Below are 19,033 nucleotides of genomic sequence, written 5' to 3'. Positions count from 1 at the left end.
CCATCAGTCTCTATACTATTAGTCCATCAGTCTAATATATTAGTCCATCAGTCTCTATACTGTTAGTCCATCAGTCTCTATGCTATTAGTCCATCAGTCTAATCTATTAGTCCATCAGTCTAATCTATTAGTCCATCAGTCTCTATACTATTAGTCCATCAGTCTCTATACTATTAGTCCATCAGTCTAATCTATTAGTCCATCAGTCTCTATACTATTAGTCCATCAGTCTAATCTATTAGTCCATCAGTCTCTATACTATTAGTCCATCAGTCTAATCTATTAGTCCATCAGTCTCTATACTATTAGTCCATCAGTCTAATCTATTAGTCCATCAGTCTCTATACTATTAGTCCATCAGTCTCTATACTATTAGTCCATCAGTCTAATCTATTAGTCCATCAGTCTCTATACTATTAGTCCATCAGTCTAATCTATTAGTCCATCAGTCTCTATACTATTAGTCCATCAGTCTAATCTATTAGTCCATCAGTCTCTATACTATTTGTCCATCAGTCTCTTTACTATTAGTCCATCAGTCTAATCTATTAGTCCATCAGTCTCTATACTATTAGTCCATCAGTCTCTATACTATTAGTCCATCAGTCTAATCTATTAGTCCATCAGTCTCTATACTATTAGTCCATCAGTCTCTATAGTATTAGTCCATCAGTCTCTATGCTATTAGTCCATCAGTCTCTATACTATTAGTCCATCAGTCTCTATACTATTAGTCCATCAGTCTCTATACTATTAGTCCATCAGTCTCTATAGTATTAGTCCATCAGTCTCTATACTATTAGTCCATCAGTCTCTATACTATTAGTCCATCAGTCTCTATAGTATTAGTCCATCAGTCTCTATACTATTAGTCCATCAGTCTAATCTATTAGTCCATCAGTCTCTATACTATTAGTCCATCAGTCTCTATAGTATTTGTCCATCAGTCTCTATACTATTAGTCCATCAGTCTCTATACTATTAGTCCATCAGTCTCTATACTATTAGTCCATCAGTCTCTATACTATTTGTCCATCAGTCTCTATACTATTAGTCCATCAGTCTAATCTATTAGTCCATCAGTCTCTATACTATTAGTCCATCAGTCTCTATACTATTAGTCCATCAGTCTCTATAGTATTAGTCCATCAGTCTCTATACTATTAGTCCATCAGTCTCTATACTATTAGTCCATCAGTCTCTATAGTATTAGTCCATCAGTCTCTATACTATTAGTCCATCAGTCTCTATACTATTAGTCCATCAGTCTCTATAGTATTAGTCCATCAGTCTCTATAGTATTAGTCCATCAGTCTCTATACTATTAGTCCATCAGTCTCTATACTATTAGTCCATCAGTCTCTATAGTATTAGTCCATCAGTCTCTATAGTATTAGTCCATCAGTCTCTATACTATTAGTCCATCAGTCTCTATACTATTAGTCCATCAGTCTCTATACTATTAGTCCATCAGTCTCTATACTATTAGTCCATCAGTCTCTATAGTATTAGTCCATCAGTCTCTATACTATTAGTCCATCAGTCTAATCTATTAGTCCATCAGTCTCTATACTATTAGTCCATCAGTCTCTATAGTATTTGTCCATCAGTCTCTATACTATTAGTCCATCAGTCTCTATACTATTAGTCCATCAGTCTCAATACTATTAGTCCATCAGTCTCTATACTATTTGTCCATCAGTCTCTATACTATTAGTCCATCAGTCTAATCTATTAGTCCATCAGTCTCTATACTATTAGTCCATCAGTCTCTATACTATTAGTCCATCAGTCTCTATAGTATTAGTCCATCAGTCTCTATACTATTAGTCCATCAGTCTCTATAGTATTAGTCCATCAGTCTCTATACTATTAGTCCATCAGTCTCTATACTATTAGTCCATCAGTCTCTATAGTATTAGTCCATCAGTCTCTATAGTATTAGTCCATCAGTCTCTATACTATTAGTCCATCAGTCTCTATACTATTAGTCCATCAGTCTCTATAGTATTAGTCCATCAGTCTCTATAGTATTAGTCCATCAGTCTCTATACTATTAGTCCATCAGTCTAATCTATTAGTCTATCAGTCTCTATACTATTAGTCCATCAGTCTCTATAGTATTAGTCCATCAGTCTCTATACTATTAGTCCATCAGTCTCTATACTATTAGTCCATCAGTCTCTATACTATTAGTCCATCAGTCTAATCTATTAGTCCATCAGTCTCTATACTATTAGTCCATCAGTCTCTATAGTATTAGTCCATCAGTCTCTATAGTATTAGTCCATCAGTCTCTATAGTATTAGTCCATCAGTCTCTATACTATTAGTCCATCAGTCTCTATACTATTAGTCCATCAGTCTCTATACTATTAGTCCATCAGTCTCTATACTATTAGTCCATCAGTCTAATCTATTAGTCCATCAGTCTCTATACTATTAGTCCATCAGTCTCTATAGTATTAGTCCATCAGTCTCTATACTATTTTTCCATCAGTCTCTATAGTATTAGTCCATCAGTCTCTATACTATTAGTCCATCAGTCTCTATACTATTAGTCCATCAGTCTCTATAGTATTAGTCCATCAGTCTCTATACTATTAGTCCATCAGTCTAATCTATTAGTCCATCAGTCTAATCTATTAGTCCATCAGTCTCTATGCTATTAGTCCATCAGTCTCTATAGTATTAGTCCATCAGTCTCTATAGTATTAGTTCATCAGTCTCTATACTATTAGTCCATCAGTCTCTATACTATTAGTCCATCAGTCTCTATACTATTAGTCCATCAGTCTCTATACTATTAGTCCATCAGTCTAATCTATTAGTCCATCAGTCTCTATACTGTTAGTCCATCAGTCTCTGTATTATTAGTCCATCAGTCTTTATACTATTAGTCCATCAGTCTCTATAGTATTAGTCCATCAGTCTAATCTATTAGTCTATCAGTCTCTATACTATTAGTCCATCAGTCTCTATAGTATTAGTCCATCAGTCTCTATACTATTAGTCCATCAGTCTCTATACTATTAGTCCGTCAGTCTCTATACTATTAGTCCATCAGTCTAATCTATTAGTCCATCAGTCTCTATACTATTAGTCCATCAGTCTCTATAGTATTAGTCCATCAGTCTCTATAGTATTAGTCCATCAGTCTCTATAGTATTAGTCCATCAGTCTCTATACTATTAGTCCATCAGTCTCTATACTATTACTCCATCAGTCTCTATACTATTAGTCCATCAGTCTCTATACTATTAGTCCATCAGTCTAATCTATTAGTCCATCAGTCTCTATACTATTAGTCCATCAGTCTCTATAGTATTAGTCCATCAGTCTCTATACTATTTTTCCATCAGTCTCTATAGTATTAGTCCATCAGTCTCTATACTATTAGTCCATCAGTCTCTATACTATTAGTCCATCAGTCTCTATAGTATTAGTCCATCAGTCTCTATACTATTAGTCCATCAGTCTAATCTATTAGTCCATCAGTCTAATCTATTAGTCCATCAGTCTCTATGCTATTAGTCCATCAGTCTCTATAGTATTAGTCCATCAGTCTCTATAGTATTAGTTCATCAGTCTCTATACTATTAGTCCATCAGTCTCTATACTATTAGTCCATCAGTCTCTATACTATTAGTCCATCAGTCTCTATACTATTAGTCCATCAGTCTAATCTATTAGTCCATCAGTCTCTATACTGTTAGTCCATCAGTCTCTGTGCTATTAGTCCATCAGTCTAACCTATTAGTCCATCAGTCTAATCTATTAGTCCATCAGTCTCTATACTATTAGTCCATCAGTCTCTATACTATTAGTCCATCAGTGTCTATACTATTAGTCCATCAGTCTAATCTATTAGTCCATCAGTCTCTATACTATTAGTCCATCAGTCTAATCTATTAGTCCATCAGTCTCTATACTATTAGTCCATCAGTCTCTATAGTATTAGTTCATCAGTCTCTATACTATTAGTCCATCAGTCTCTATACTATTAGTCCATCAGTCTCTATACTATTAGTCCATCAGTCTCTATACTATTAGTCCATCAGTCTAATCTATTAGTCCATCAGTCTCTATACTGTTAGTCCATCAGTCTCTGTGCTATTAGTCCATCAGTCTAACCTATTAGTCCATCAGTCTCTATAGTATTAGTTCATCAGTCTCTATACTATTAGTCCATCAGTCTAATCTATTAGTCCATCAGTCTCTATACTATTAGTCCATCAGTCTCTATACTATTAGTCCATCAGTGTCTATACTATTAGTCCATCAGTCTAATCTATTAGTCCATCAATCTCTATAGTATTTGTCCTTCAGTCTCTGTTTGTTATGTTGATTTGCTAAGCTAGTCGACATGAGGAGGGGCCGGTGAGAGTAACATTAACCTTACGTCTCTGTCCTGTCTGTCAGCAGGGAGTAACAGTAACCTAACATCTCTGTCCTGTCTTGTCTATCAGCAGGGAGTAACAGTAACCTAACATCTCTGTCCTGTCTGTCAGCAGGGAGTAACAGTTACCTAACGTCTCTGTCCTGTCTTGTCTGTCAGCAGGGAGTAACAGTTACCTAACGTCTCTGTCCTGTCTGCCACCAGGGAGTAACAGTTACCTAGCATCTCTGTCCTGTCTGCCACCAGGGAGTAACAGTAACCTAACGTCTCTGTCCTGTCTGTCACCAGGGAGTAACAGTTACCTAGCATCTCTGTCCTGTCTGCCACCAGGGAGTAACAGTAACCTAACGTCTCTGTCCTGTCTTGTCTGTCAACAGGGATCTGTTCTGCCTCTTTCTTCTGCTGTCCTGTGCGGCCGTACTACCATGAGCACTTCTACTCCATCCACAGGTACGTCTGCTCTCTCACCATCCCCGTCAACATACCTCCGACCTCTACCCTGGATCTGTGTACACGTACTGTAAGCTGGGATTCCATCCCATCCCTCATTGGGGTTTTTGGAGACGGCATTCACGGTAAATGCTGCGTAGATAACGGCTCGATCGGAGATTTCCTTTAATGAAAGCTGCGTTGTTGACACGGTGGGATTTCATCCCGGCCCATAGTATGCGACCCAGCTGGCCTAAGGTAAGGGCGTTATCGTGTAGCCTCGTTGGTCCCATAAAGCATTGGTTACTGGTTATAATGCAGTGCTACCCAGGAGGTTCCCCTGGAGACGGTGATGCAGAATACAACGCATAACAAGTGAGTTAAAAAGAGCAGCTCCTGATTGGTCCGTTCCACTTCCTTGACCCTGTGTTTCCATGGTAACGTGCTGGTAACCTCTGGTTGGCTGACAGAGAGGAGATTAATCTAATTGTGCTGTTGACTGATCTTATTGGCTTTTAAAGAGATTAACTAAGATCCCATCTTCTGTAATGGACACACACACACACACACTAACACACACACACACACACACACACACACACACACACACACACACACACAGGCTCTCAGACAGGAAATGGATGGGTATGGCTATCAGATGGGAAGCTTCCCTCACATCATATGATGTGTTATAGAACAGATCCAAGACTCTGTGTCTGTTTCTACTGAGGCCTGACTACATACTAACACACCCAGACAGTCTGTTTCTACTGAGGCCTGACTACATACTAACACACCCAGACTGTCTGTTTCTACCGAGGCCTGACTACATACTAACACACCCAGACAGTCTGTTTCTACTGAGGCCTGACTACATACTAACACATCCAGACTGTCTGTTTCTACCGAGGCCTGACTACATACTAACACACCCAGACAGTCTGTTTCTACTGAGGCCTGACTACATACTAACACACCCAGACTGTCTGTTTCTACTGAGGCCTGACTACATACTAACACACCCAGACAGTCTGTTTCTACCGAGGCCTGACTACATACTAACACACCCAGACTGTCTGTTTCTACTGAGGCCTGACTACATACTAACACACCCAGACAGTCTGTTTCTACTGAGGCCTGACTACATACTAACACACCCAGACTGTCTGTTTCTACCGAGGCCTGACTACATACTAACACACCCAGACAGTCTGTTTCTACTGAGGCCTGACTACATACTAACACACCCAGACAGTCTGTTTCTACTGAGGCCTGACTACATACTAACACACCCAGACAGTCTGTTTCTACTGAGGCCTGACTACATACTAACACACCCAGACAGTCTGTTTCTACTGAGGCCTGACTACATACTAACACACCCAGACAGTCTGTTTCTACTGAGGCCTGACTACATACTAACACACCCAGACTGTCTGTTTCTACTGAGGCCTGACTACATACTAACACACCCAGACAGTCTGTTTCTACTGAGGCCTGACTACATACTAACACACCCAGACTGTCTGTTTCTACTGAGGCCTGACTACATACTAACACACCCAGACAGTCTGTTTCTACCGAGGCCTGACTACATACTAACACACCCAGACAGTCTGTTTCTACTGAGGCCTGACTACATACTAACACACCCAGACAGTCTGTTTCTACTGAGGCCTGACTACATACTAACACACCCAGACAGTCTGTTTCTACTGAGGCCTGACTACATACTAACACACCCAGACTGTCTGTTTCTACCGAGGCCTGACTACATACTAACACACCCAGACTGTCTGTTTCTACTGAGGCCTGACTACATACTAACACATCCAGACTGTCTGTTTCTACTGAGGCCTGACTACATACTAACACACCCAGACAGTCTGTTTCTACTGAGGCCTGACTACATACTAACACACCCAGACTGTCTGTTTCTACTGAGGCCTGACTACATACTAACACACCCAGACTGTCTGTTTCTACTGAGGCCTGACTACATACTAACACATCCAGACTGTCTGTTTCTACCGAGGCCTGACTACATACTAACACACCCAGACAGTCTGTTTCTACTGAGGCCTGACTACATACTAACACACCCAGACAGTCTGTTTCTACTGAGGCCTGACTACATACTAACACATCCAGACTGTCTGTTTCTACTGAGGCCTGACTACATACTAACACACCCAGACAGTCTGTTTCTACCGAGGCCTGACTACATACTAACACACCCAGACTGTCTGTTTCTACTGAGGCCTGACTACATACTAACACACCCAGACAGTCTGTTTCTACTGAGGCCTGACTACATACTAACACACCCAGACAGTCTGTTTCTACTGAGGCCTGACTACATACTAACACACCCAGACAGTCTGTTTCTACCGAGGCCTGACTACATACTAACACACCCAGACAGTCTGTTTCTACCGAGGCCTGACTACATACTAACACACCCAGACTGTCTGTTTCTACTGAGGCCTGACTACATACTAACACACCCAGACTGTCTGTTTCTACTGAGGCCTGACTACATACTAACACACCCAGACAGTCTGTTTCTACTGAGGCCTGACTACATACTAACACACCCAGACTGTCTGTTTCTACTGAGGCCTGACTACATACTAACACACCCAGACAGTCTGTTTCTACTGAGGCCTGACTACATACTAACACACCCAGACAGTCTGTTTCTACCGAGGCCTGACTACATACTAACACACCCAGACAGTCTGTTTCTACTGAGGCCTGACTACATACTAACACACCCAGACAGTCTGTTTCTACTGAGGCCTGACTACATACTAACACACCCAGACTGTCTGTTTCTACCGAGGCCTGACTACATACTAACACACCCAGACTGTCTGTTTCTACTGAGGCCTGACTACATACTAACACACCCAGACTGTCTGTTTCTACTGAGGCCTGACTACATACTAACACACCCAGACAGTCTGTTTCTACCGAGGCCTGACTACATACTAACACATCCCAATGCAAACTGCATGAGCTAGTGAGTTGACACTATTTGCTTATCATTTGCATGGTGGCCCTGTTGACTTTCACTAATAACTTAGCTCTGACAGTCTTTACAGCCTTGCGGCAGGTAGGTTATGAGCCAGTCTATCATGCCATACAGCAGGATCCGCCCCCTTTTAGTGTTGCCAGGACACCTTGGAATCCCCGGAACATAGCTGATATGTCCATGTTATTTACGCTCTAATAACCAATCTCTTCTGAGGACATTCTCTGAATACCTTGTCATCTCTTCTGAGGACATTCTCTGAATACCTTGTCATCTCTGCTGAGGACATTCTCTGAATACCTTGTCATCTCTTCTGAGGACATTCTCTGAATACCTTGTCATCTCTTCTGAGGACATTCTCTGAATACCTTGTCATCTCTGCTGAGGACATTCTCTGAATACCTTGTCATCTCTTCTGAGGACATTCTCTGAATACCTTGTCATCTCTTCTGAGGACATTCTCTGAATACCTTGTCATCTCTTCTGAGGACATTCTCCGTATACCTTGTCATCTCTGATGGGGACATTCTCTGAATACCTTGTCATCTCTGATGGGGACATTCTCTGAATACCTTGTCATCTCTGATGGGGATATTCTCTGAATACCTTGTCATCTCTGCTGAGGACATTCTCTGAATACCTTGTCATCTCTGATGGGGATATTCTCTGAATACCTTGTCATCTCTGCTGAGGACATTCTCTGTATACCTTGTAATCTCTGCTGAGGACATTCTCTGAATACCTTATCATCTCTTCTGAGGACATTCTCTGAATACCTTGTCATCTCTGCTGAGGACATTCTCTGAATACCTTGTCATCTCTGCTGGGAACATTCTCTGAATACCTTGTCATCTCTTCTGAGGACATTCTCTGAATACCTTGTCATCTCTGCTGAGGACATTCTCTGAATACCTTGTCATCTCTTCTGAGGACATTCTCTGAATACCTTGTCATCTCTGCTGAGGACATTCTCTGAATACCTTGTCATCTCTTCTGAGGACATTCTCTGAATACCTTGTCATCTCTGCTGAGGACATTCTCTGAATACCTTGTCATCTCTTCTGAGGACATTCTCTGAATACCTTGTCATCTCTTCTGAGGACATTCTCTGAATACCTTGTCATCTCTGCTGAGGACATTCTCTGAATACCTTGTCATCTCTTCTGAGGACATTCTCTGAATACCTTGTCATCTCTGCTGAGGACATTCTCTGAATACCTTGTCATCTCTTCTGAGGACATTCTCTGAATACCTTGTCATCTCTGCTGGGGATATTCTCTGAATACCTTGTCATCTCTGCTGAGGACATTCTCTGAATACCTTGTCATCTCTGCTGAGGACATTATCTGAATACCTTGTCATCTCTTCTGAGGACATTCTCTGAATACCTTGTCATCTCTGCTGAGGACATTCTCTGAATACCTTGTCATCTCTGCTGAGGACATTCTCTGAATACCTTGTCATCTCTGCTGAGGACATTCTCTGAATACCGTGTCATCTCTTCTGAGGACATTCTCTGAATACCTTGTCATCTCTTCTGAGGACATTCTCTGAATACCTTGTCATCTCTGCTGAGGACATTCTCTGAATACCTTGTCATCTCTGATGGGGATATTCTCTGAATACCTTGTCATCTCTGCTGAGGACATTCTCTGAATACCTTGTCAGAGGAGCACAGGCTATACTTTCCCCTCTTCCCTTGTGTCTGCCTGTCATTGGTTCCTCTCTAATGTGGTCTAACATACCCAATCAGCTATGACTTCCCTATATGAGTATAGGTACAGGGTTAGATAGTGTATAGGTACAGGGTTAGATAGTGTATAGGTACAGGGTTAGATAGTGTATAGGTACAGGGTTAGATAGTGTATAGGTACAGGGTTAGATAGTGTATAGGTACAGGGTTAGATAGTGTATAGGTACAGGGTTAGATAGTGTATAGGTACAGGGTTAGATAGTGTATAGGTACAGGGTTAGATAGTGTATAGGTACAGGGTTAGATAGTGTATAGGTACAGGGTTAGATAGTGTTCTCTAATGTGGTCTAACATACCCAATCAGCTATGACTTCCCTAGCTCTCTATAGCCACCGTACTGTGTCATGGTTGCCTCGGGGGAGAGGCCTGTTTGATTCGACAGATTGTTTAGACCTGCTTCAGTCAGAGTAGTAGTAGTAGGAAGAGTAGTAGGAGTAGGAGGAGTAGTAGGAGTAGTAGGAGTAGGAGGAGTAGTAGGAGGAGTAGTAGGAGTAGGAGGAGTAGTAGGAGTAGGAGGAGTAGTAGGAGTAGGAGGAGTAGTAGGAGTAGTAGGAGTAGTAGGAGTAGGAGGAGTAGTAGGAGGAGTAGTAGGAGTAGGAGGAGTAGTAGGAGTAGGAGGAGTAGTAGGAGTAGTAGGAGTAGTAGGAGTAGGAGGAGTAGTAGGAGTAGTAGGAGTAGGAGGAGTAGTAGGAGTAGGAGGAGTAGTAGGAGTAGGAGGAGTAGTAGGAGTAGGAGGAGTAGTAGGAGTAGTAGGAATAGGAGGAGTAGTAGGAGTAGGAGGAGTAGGAGGAGTAGTAGGAGTAGGAGGAGTAGTAGGAGTAGTAGGAATAGGAGGAGTAGTAGGAGTAGGAGGAGTAGTAGGAGTAGTAGGAGTAGTAGTAGTAGGAAGAGTAGTAGGAGTAGGAGGAGTAGTAGGAGTAGTAGGAGTAGGAGGAGTAGTAGGAGGAGTAGTAGGAGTAGTAGGAATAGGAGGAGTAGTAGGAGTAGGAGGAGTAGTAGGAGTAGTAGGAGTAGTAGGAGTAGGAGGAGTAGTAGGAGTAGGAGGAGTAGTAGGAGTAGTAGGAATAGGAGGAGTAGTAGGAGTAGGAGGAGTAGTAGGAGTAGTAGGAGTAGTAGTAGTAGGAAGAGTAGTAGGAGTAGGAGGAGTGGGAGGAGTAGGAGGAGTAGGAGGAGTAGGGGTACTAGTAATAGTAGTAATAGTAGAAGTAGTAGTAGGAGTGGTAGTAGTAGTACTAGTAATAATAGGAGTAGGAGGAGTAGTAGGAGTAGTAGGAGTAGGAGGAGTAGTAGGAGTAGTAGGAGTAGTAGGAGTAGAAGGAGTAGTAGGAGTAGGAGGAGTAGTAGGAGTAGGAGGAGTAGGGGTACTAGTAATAGTAGTAATAGTAGGAGTAGTAGTAGGAGTGGTAGTAGTAGTACTAGTAATAGTAGGAGTGGTAGTAGCAGGAGTTGTAGGAGTAGTAGTACTAGGAGTATGAGTAGTAGGAGTAGTAGTTGTAGTAGTAGTACTAGTAGTAGTAGTAGTAGGAGTAGAAGGGGGAGTAGGAGTAGGAGGGGGAGTAGTAGTAGGAGTAGGAGGAGTTGCCTGGCTGGTTAAATGGGATCTGCCTGGTTAAATGGGATCTGCCTGGTTAAATGGGATCTGCCTGGTTAAATGGGATCTGCCTGGTTAAATGGAACCTGCCTGGTTAAATGGGATCTGCCTGGTTAAATGGGATCTGCCTGGTTAAATGGGATCTGCTGGCTGGTTAAATGGTCTCTGCCTGCCTGGTTAAATGGGATCTGCCTGGTTAAATGGGATCTGCTGGCTGGTTAAATGGGATCTGCTGGCTGGTTAAATGGGATCTGCCTGGTTAAATGGGATCTGCTGGCTGGTTAAATGGGATCTGCTGGCTGGTTAAATGGTCTCTGCCTGGTTAAATGGGACCTGCCTGGTTAAATGGGATCTGCCTGGTTAAATGGGATCTGCCTGGTTAAATGGGATCTGCCTGGTTAAATGGGACCTGCCTGGTTAAATGGGATCTGCCTGGTTAAATGGGACCTGCCTGGTTAAATGGGATCTGCCTGGTTAAATGGGATCTGCCTGGTTAAATGGTATCTGCTGGCTGGTTAAATGGTATCTGCTGCCTGGTTAAATGGGATCTGCTGCCTGGTTAAATGGTAGCTGCCTGGTTAAATGGGATCTGCCTGGTTAAATGGGACCTGCCTGGTTAAATGGGATCTGCCTGGTTAAATGGGATCTGCCTGGTTAAATGGGATCTGCTGGCTGGTTAAATGGGATCTGCCTGGTTAAATGGGATCTGCTGGCTGGTTAAATGGGATCTGCTGGCTGGTTAAATGGGATCTGCCTGGTTAAATGGGATCTGCTGGCTGGTTAAATGGGATCTGCTGGCTGGTTAAATGGTCTCTGCCTGGTTAAATGGGACCTGCCTGGTTAAATGGGATCTGCCTGGTTAAATGGGATCTGCCTGGTTAAATGGGATCTGCCTGGTTAAATGGGACCTGCCTGGTTAAATGGGATCTGCCTGGTTAAATGGGACCTGCCTGGTTAAATGGGATCTGCCTGGTTAAATGGGATCTGCCTGGTTAAATGGTATCTGCTGGCTGGTTAAATGGGATCTGCTGCCTGGTTAAATGGTATCTGCTGCCTGGTTAAATGGTATCTGCCTGGTTAAATGGGATCTGCCTGGTTAAATGGGACCTGCCTGGTTAAATGGCATCTGTCTGGTTAAATGGGATCTGCTGCCTGGTTAAATGGGATCTGCTGGCTGGTTAAATGGGATCTGCTGCCTGGTTAAATGGGATCTGCTGGCTGGTTAAATGGGATCTGCTGCCTGGTTAAATGGGATCTGCTGCCTGGTTAAATGGGACCTGCCTGGTTAAATGGTATCTGCCTGGTTAAATGGGATCTGCCTGGCTGGTTAAATGGGATCTGCCTGGCTGGTTAAATGGGATCTGCTGGCTGGTTAAATGGGATCTGCTGGCTGGTTAAATGGGATCTGCTGCCTGGTTAAATGGGATCTGCTGCCTGGTTAAATGGGATCTGCTGGCTGGTTAAATGGGATCTGCCTGGCTGGTTAAATGGTATCTGCTGGCTGGTTAAATGGGACCTGCCTGGTTAAATGGGATCTGATGCCTGGTTAAATGGGATCTGCTGGCTGGTTAAATGGGACCTGCCTGGTTAAATGGGATCTGCTGCCTGGCTAAATGGGATCGATGTATCAAATTTATCAAAATTGGGTTTGTTTTCAAATTCTTTGTCGATCTCTCTCTCTCTCTCTCTCTCTCTCTCTCTCTTCCTCCTCCTCCTCCTCCTCCTACAGCTAATGGCAACGATAGCAGACAGTTTAAAGGAGATCGTTCTCCCTGTGGTCCTTCCCGAGTGCTCCACGTCCGCAAGGTTCCCATCGAGGTGTCTGAGGCTGAGCTCATCTCTCTAGGAGTCCCATTCGGTAGAGTCACCAACCTGTTGATGCTGAAAGGGAAAAACCAGGTAGGAACAAACATTCTCCAACCAGGTTAAAACCAGATAGAGCCCTATCGACCCTGGTCAAAAGTAGTGTACTATATAGGTCAGGGCCCACAATAGTGCACTTTTGACAAGGGCCCATAGGGGTTTTATTATAGGGAATAGGGTGCCATTTGGGATGTATATCTAGTGTCAAGATCATGCGATAGGCCTGATCACGGACAACGACGAGACAGCCTATAGGGAGGAGGTCAGAGACCTGGCAGTGTGGTGCCAGGACAACAACCTCTCCCTTAACGACGAGACAGCCTATAGGAGGAGGTCAGAGACCTGGCAGTGTGGTGCCAGGACAACAACCTCTCCCTCAACGATGAGACAGCCTATAGGGAGGAGGTCAGAGACCTGGCAGTGTGGTGCCAGGACAACAACCTCTCCCTAAACGACGAGACAGCCTATAGGGAGGAGGTCAGAGACCTGGCAGTGTGGTGCCAGGACAACAACCTCTCCCTCAACGATGAGACAGCCTATAGAGAGGTCAGAGACCTGGCAGTGTGGTGCCAGGACAACAACCTCTCCCTTAACGACGAGACAGCCTATAGGGAGGAGGTCAGAGACCTGGCAGTGTGGTGCCAGGACAACAACCTCTCCCTCAACGTGAGCAAGACCAAGGAGCTGATCGTGGACTACAGGAAAAGGAGGGCTGAACAAGCCCCCATTAACATTGACGGGGCTGTAGTGGAGCGGGTCGAGAGTTTCAAGTTCCTTGGTGTCCACATCACCAACGAACAATCATGGTCCAAACACACCAGGGCAGTCGTGAAGAGGGCACGACAAAACCTATTCCCCCACAGGAGACTGAAAAGATTTGTCATGGCTCCTTAGATCCTCAAAACGTTCTACAGCTGCACCATCGAGAGCATCCTGACTGGTTGCATCACTGCCTGGTATGGCAACTGCTCGGCATCTGACCGTAAAGAGCTACAGAGCGTAGTGAGTACGGTTCAGTACATCACTGGGCCAAGCTTCCCGTCATCCAGGACCTCTATACCAGGCGGTGTCAGAGGAAGGCCCATAAAATTGTCAGATACTCCAGTCACCCAAATAATAGACTGTTCATTCTGATACCGCACGGCAAGCAGTACCAAAGCACCAAGTCTAGGACCAAAAGGCTCCTTAACAGCTTCTACCCCCAAGTCATCACACTGCTGAACAGTTAATAAAATGGCCACCGGACTATTTACATTGACTTTTGACCCCCCCCCCTTTTGTTTTTACACTGCTGCTACTCGCTGTTTATTATCTATGCATAGTCACTTCACCCCTACCTACATGTACAAATTACTTCGACTAACCTGTACCCCCGCACATTTACTCAGTACCGGTACCCCCTGCATATAGCCTCCACATTGACTCTGTACCGGTACCCCCTGTATATAGCCTCCACATTGACTTGGTACCAGTACCCCCTGTATATAGCCTCCACATTGACTCTGTACCGGTACCCCCCATGTATATAGCCTCCACATTGACTCTGTACCGGTACCCCCTGTATATAGACTCCACATTGACTCTGTACCGGTACCCCCTGTATATAGCCTCCACATTGACTCTGTACCGGTACCCCCTGTATATAGCCTCCACATTGACTCTGTACCGGTACCCCCTGTATATAGCCTCCACATTGACTCTGTACCGTAACACCCTGTATATAGCCTCCACATTGACTCTGTACCGGTACCCCCTGTATATAGCCTCCACATTGACTCTGTACCGGTACCCCCTGTATATAGCCTCCACATTGACTCTGTACCGGTACCACCTGTATATAGTCTCCACATTGACTCTGTACCGGTACCCCCTGTATATAGCCTCCACATTGACTCTGTACCGGTACCCCCTGTATATAGCCTCTACATTGACTCTGTACCGGTACCCCCTGTATATAGCCTCCACATTGATTCTGTACCGGTACCCCCTGTATATAGCCTCTACATTGACTCTGTACCGGTACCCCCTGTATATAGCCTCCACATTGACTCTGTACCGGTACCCCCTGTATATAGCCTCCACATTGACTCTGTACCGGTACCCCCTGTATATAGCCTCCACATTGACTCTGTACCGGTACCCCCTGTATATAGCCTCCACATTGACTCTGTACCGGTACCCCCTGTATATAGCCTCCACATTGACTCTGTACCGTAATACCCTGTATATAGCCTCCACATTGACTCTGTACCGGTACCTCCTGTATATAGCCTCCACATTGACTCTGTACCGGTACCCCCTGTATATAGCCTCCACATTGACTCTGTACCGTAACACCCTGTATATAGCCTCCACATTGACTCTGTACCGGTACCCCCTGTATATAGCCTCCACATTGACTCTGTACCGGTACCCCCTGTATATAGCCTCCACATTGACTCTGTACCGGTACCCCCTGTATATAGCCTCCACATTGACTCTGTACCGGTACCCCCTGTATATAGCCTCCACATTGACTCTGTACCGGTACCCCCTGTATATAGCCTCCACATTGACTCTGTACCGGTACCCCCTGTATATAGCCTCCACATTGACTCTGTACCGGTACCCCCTGTATATAGCCTCCACATTGACTCTGTACCGGTACCCCCTGTATATAGCCTCCACATTGACTCTGTACCGGTACCCCCTGTATATAGCCTCCACATTGACTCTGTACCGGTACCCCCTGTATATAGCCTCCACATTGACTCTGTACCGTAATACCCTGTATATAGCCTCCACATTGACTCTGTACCGGTACCTCCTGTATATAGCCTCCACATTGACTCTGTACCGGTACCCCCTGTATATAGCCTCCACATTGACTCTGTACCGTAATACCCTGTATATAGCCTCCACATTGACTCTGTACCGGTACCTCCTGTATATAGCCTCCACATTGACTCTGTACCGGTACCCCCTGTATATAGCCTCCACATTGACTCTGTACCGTAACACCCTGTATATATCCTCCACATTGACTCTGTACCGGTACCCCCTGTATATAGCCTCCACATTGACTCTGTACCGGTACCCCCTGTATATAGCCTCCACATTGACTCTGTACCGGTACCCCCTGTATATAGCCTCCACATTGACTCTGTACCGTAATACCCTGTATATAGCCTCCACATTGACTCTGTACCGGTACCTCCTGTATATAGCCTCCACATTGACTCTGTACCGGTACCCCCTGTATATAGCCTCCACATTGACTCTGTACCGTAACACCCTGTATATAGCCTCCACATTGACTCTATACCGGTACCCCCTGTATATAGCCTCCACATTGACTCTGTACCGGTACCCCCTGTATATAGCCTCCACATTGACTCTGTACCGGTACCCCCTGTATATAGCCTCCACATTGACTCTGTACCGGTACCCCCTGTATATAGCCTCCACATTGACTCTGTACCGGTACCCCCTGTATATAGCCTCCACATTGACTCTGTACCGTAATACCCTGTATATAGCCTCCACATTGACTCTGTACCGGTACCCCCTGTATATAGCCTCCACATTGACTCTGTACCGGTACCCCCTGTATATAGCCTCCACATTGACTCTGTACCGGTACCCCCTGTATATAGCCTCCACATTGACTCTGTACCGTAATACCCTGTATATAGCCTCCACATTGACTCTGTACCGGTACCCCCTGTATATAGCCTCCACATTGACTCTGTACCGTAATACCCTGTATATAGCCTCCACATTGACTCTGTACCGGTACCCCCTGTATATAGCCTCCACATTGACTCTGTACCGGTACCCCCTGTATATAGCCTCCACATTGACTCTGTACCGGTACCCCCTGTATATAGCCTCCACATTGACTCTGTACCGTAATACCCTGTATATAGCCTCCACATTGACTCTGTACCGGTACCCCCTGTATATAGCCTCCACATTGACTCTGTACCGTAATACCCTGTATATAGCCTCCACATTGACTCTGTACCGTAACACCCTGTATATAGCCTCCACATTGACTCTGTACCGGTACCCCCTGTATATAGCCTCCACATTGACTCTGTACCGGTACCCCCTGTATATAGCCTCCACATTGACTCTGTACCGGTACCCCTGTATATAGCCTCCACATTGACTCTGTACTGGTACCCCCTGTATATAGCCTCCACATTGACTCTGTACCGGTACCCCCTGTATATAGCCTCCACATTGACTCTGTACCGTAATACCCTGTATATAGCCTCCACATTGACTCTGTACCGGTACCCCCTGTATATAGCCTCCACATTGACTCTGTACCGTAACACCCTGTATATAGCCTCCACATTGACTCTGTACCGGTACCCCCTGTATATAGCCTCCACATTGACTCTGTACCGGTACCCCCTGTATATAGCCTCCACATTGACTCTGTACCGGTACCCCCTGTATATAGCCTCCACATTGACTCTGTACCGGTACCCCCTGTATATAGCCTCCACATTGACTCTGTACCGGTACCCCCTGTATATAGCCTCCACATTGACTCTGTACCGTAATACCCTGTATATAGCCTCCACATTGACTCTGTACCGGTACCTCCTGTATATAGCCTCCACATTGACTCTGTACCGGTACCCCCTGTATATAGCCTCCACATTGACTCTGTACCGTAACACCCTGTATATAGCCTCCACATTGACTCTGTACCGGTACCCCCTGTATATAGCCTCCACATTGACTCTGTACCGGTACCCCCTGTATATAGCCTCCACATTGACTCTGTACCGGTACCCCCTGTATATAGCCTCCACATTGACTCTGTACCGGTACCCCCTGTATATAGCCTCCACATTGACTCTGTACCGGTACCCCCTGTATATAGCCTCCACATTGACTCTGTACCGTAATACCCTGTATATAGCCTCCACATTGACTCTGTACCGGTACCCCCTGTATATAGTCTCCACATTGACTCTGTACCAGTACCCCCTGTATATAGCCTCCACATTGACTCTGTACCGTAATACCCTGTATATAGCCTCCACATTGACTCTGTACCGGTACCCCCTGTATATAGCCTCCACATTGACTCTGTACCGTAATACCCTGTATATAGCCTCCACATTGACTCTGTACCGTAACACCCTGTATATAGCCTCCACATTGACTCTGTACCGGTACCCCCTGTATATAGCCTCCACATTGACTCTGTACCGGTACCCCCTGTATATAGCCTCCACATTGACTCTGTACCGGTACCCCCTGTACATAGCCTCCACATTGACTCTGTACCGTAATACCCTGTATATAGCCTCCACATTGACTCTGTACCGTAACACCCTGTATATAGCCTCCACATTGACTCTGTACCGGTACCCCCTGTATATAGCCCCCACATTGACTCTGTACCGGTACCCCCTGTATATAGCCTCCACATTGACTCTGTACCGGTACCCCTGTATATAGCCTCCACATTGACTCTGTACTGGTACCCCCTGTATATAGCCTCCACATTGACTCTGTACCGGTACCCCCTGTATATAGCCTCCACATTGACTCTGTACCGTAATACCCTGTATATAGCCTCCACATTGACTCTGTACCGGTACCCCCTGTATATAGCCTCCACATTGACTCTGTACCGTAATACCCTGTATATAGCCTCCACATTGACTCTGTACCGTAACACCCTGTATATAGCCTCCACATTGACTCTGTACCGGTACCCCCTGTATATAGCCTCCACATTGACTCTGTACCGGTACCCCCTGTATATAGCCTCCACATTGACTCTGTACCGGTACCCCTGTATATAGCCTCCACATTGACTCTGTACCGGTACCCCCTGTATATAGCCTCCACATTGACTCTGTACCGGTACCCCCTGTATATAGCCTCCACATTGACTCTGTACCGGTACCCCCTGTATATAGCCTCCACATTGACTCTGTACCGGTACCCC

The 19,033-nt window shown here is 44.8% G+C and overlaps 1 protein-coding gene across 4 annotated transcripts in view; it reads left to right on the top strand.

Annotated features, from left to right (window-relative positions):
- Positions 1-19,033, top strand: part of LOC106572778 (polypyrimidine tract-binding protein 3) — a 135,556-nt gene that overhangs the window by 56,908 nt on the left and 59,615 nt on the right. For all 4 annotated transcript variants that reach the window (XM_082957037.1, XM_082957035.1, XM_082957036.1 and 1 more), the window contains exons 2-3: positions 4,776-4,848; positions 12,938-13,107. In XM_082957037.1, coding sequence (XP_082813163.1) covers positions 4,824-4,848; positions 12,938-13,107 — 195 coding nt within the window. In that variant the 5' untranslated portion in view covers positions 4,776-4,823. The remainder of the gene's footprint in view (positions 1-4,775; positions 4,849-12,937; positions 13,108-19,033) is intronic.

Source organism: Salmo salar, chromosome 01 (genome assembly GCF_965601325.2).
Source record: "Salmo salar chromosome 01, fSalSal1, whole genome shotgun sequence".
NCBI lineage: Eukaryota > Metazoa > Chordata > Actinopteri > Salmoniformes > Salmonidae > Salmo > Salmo salar.
Note: the sequence above shows the minus strand (reverse complement) of the source record. Positions and strands in the feature narration are given on the sequence as shown.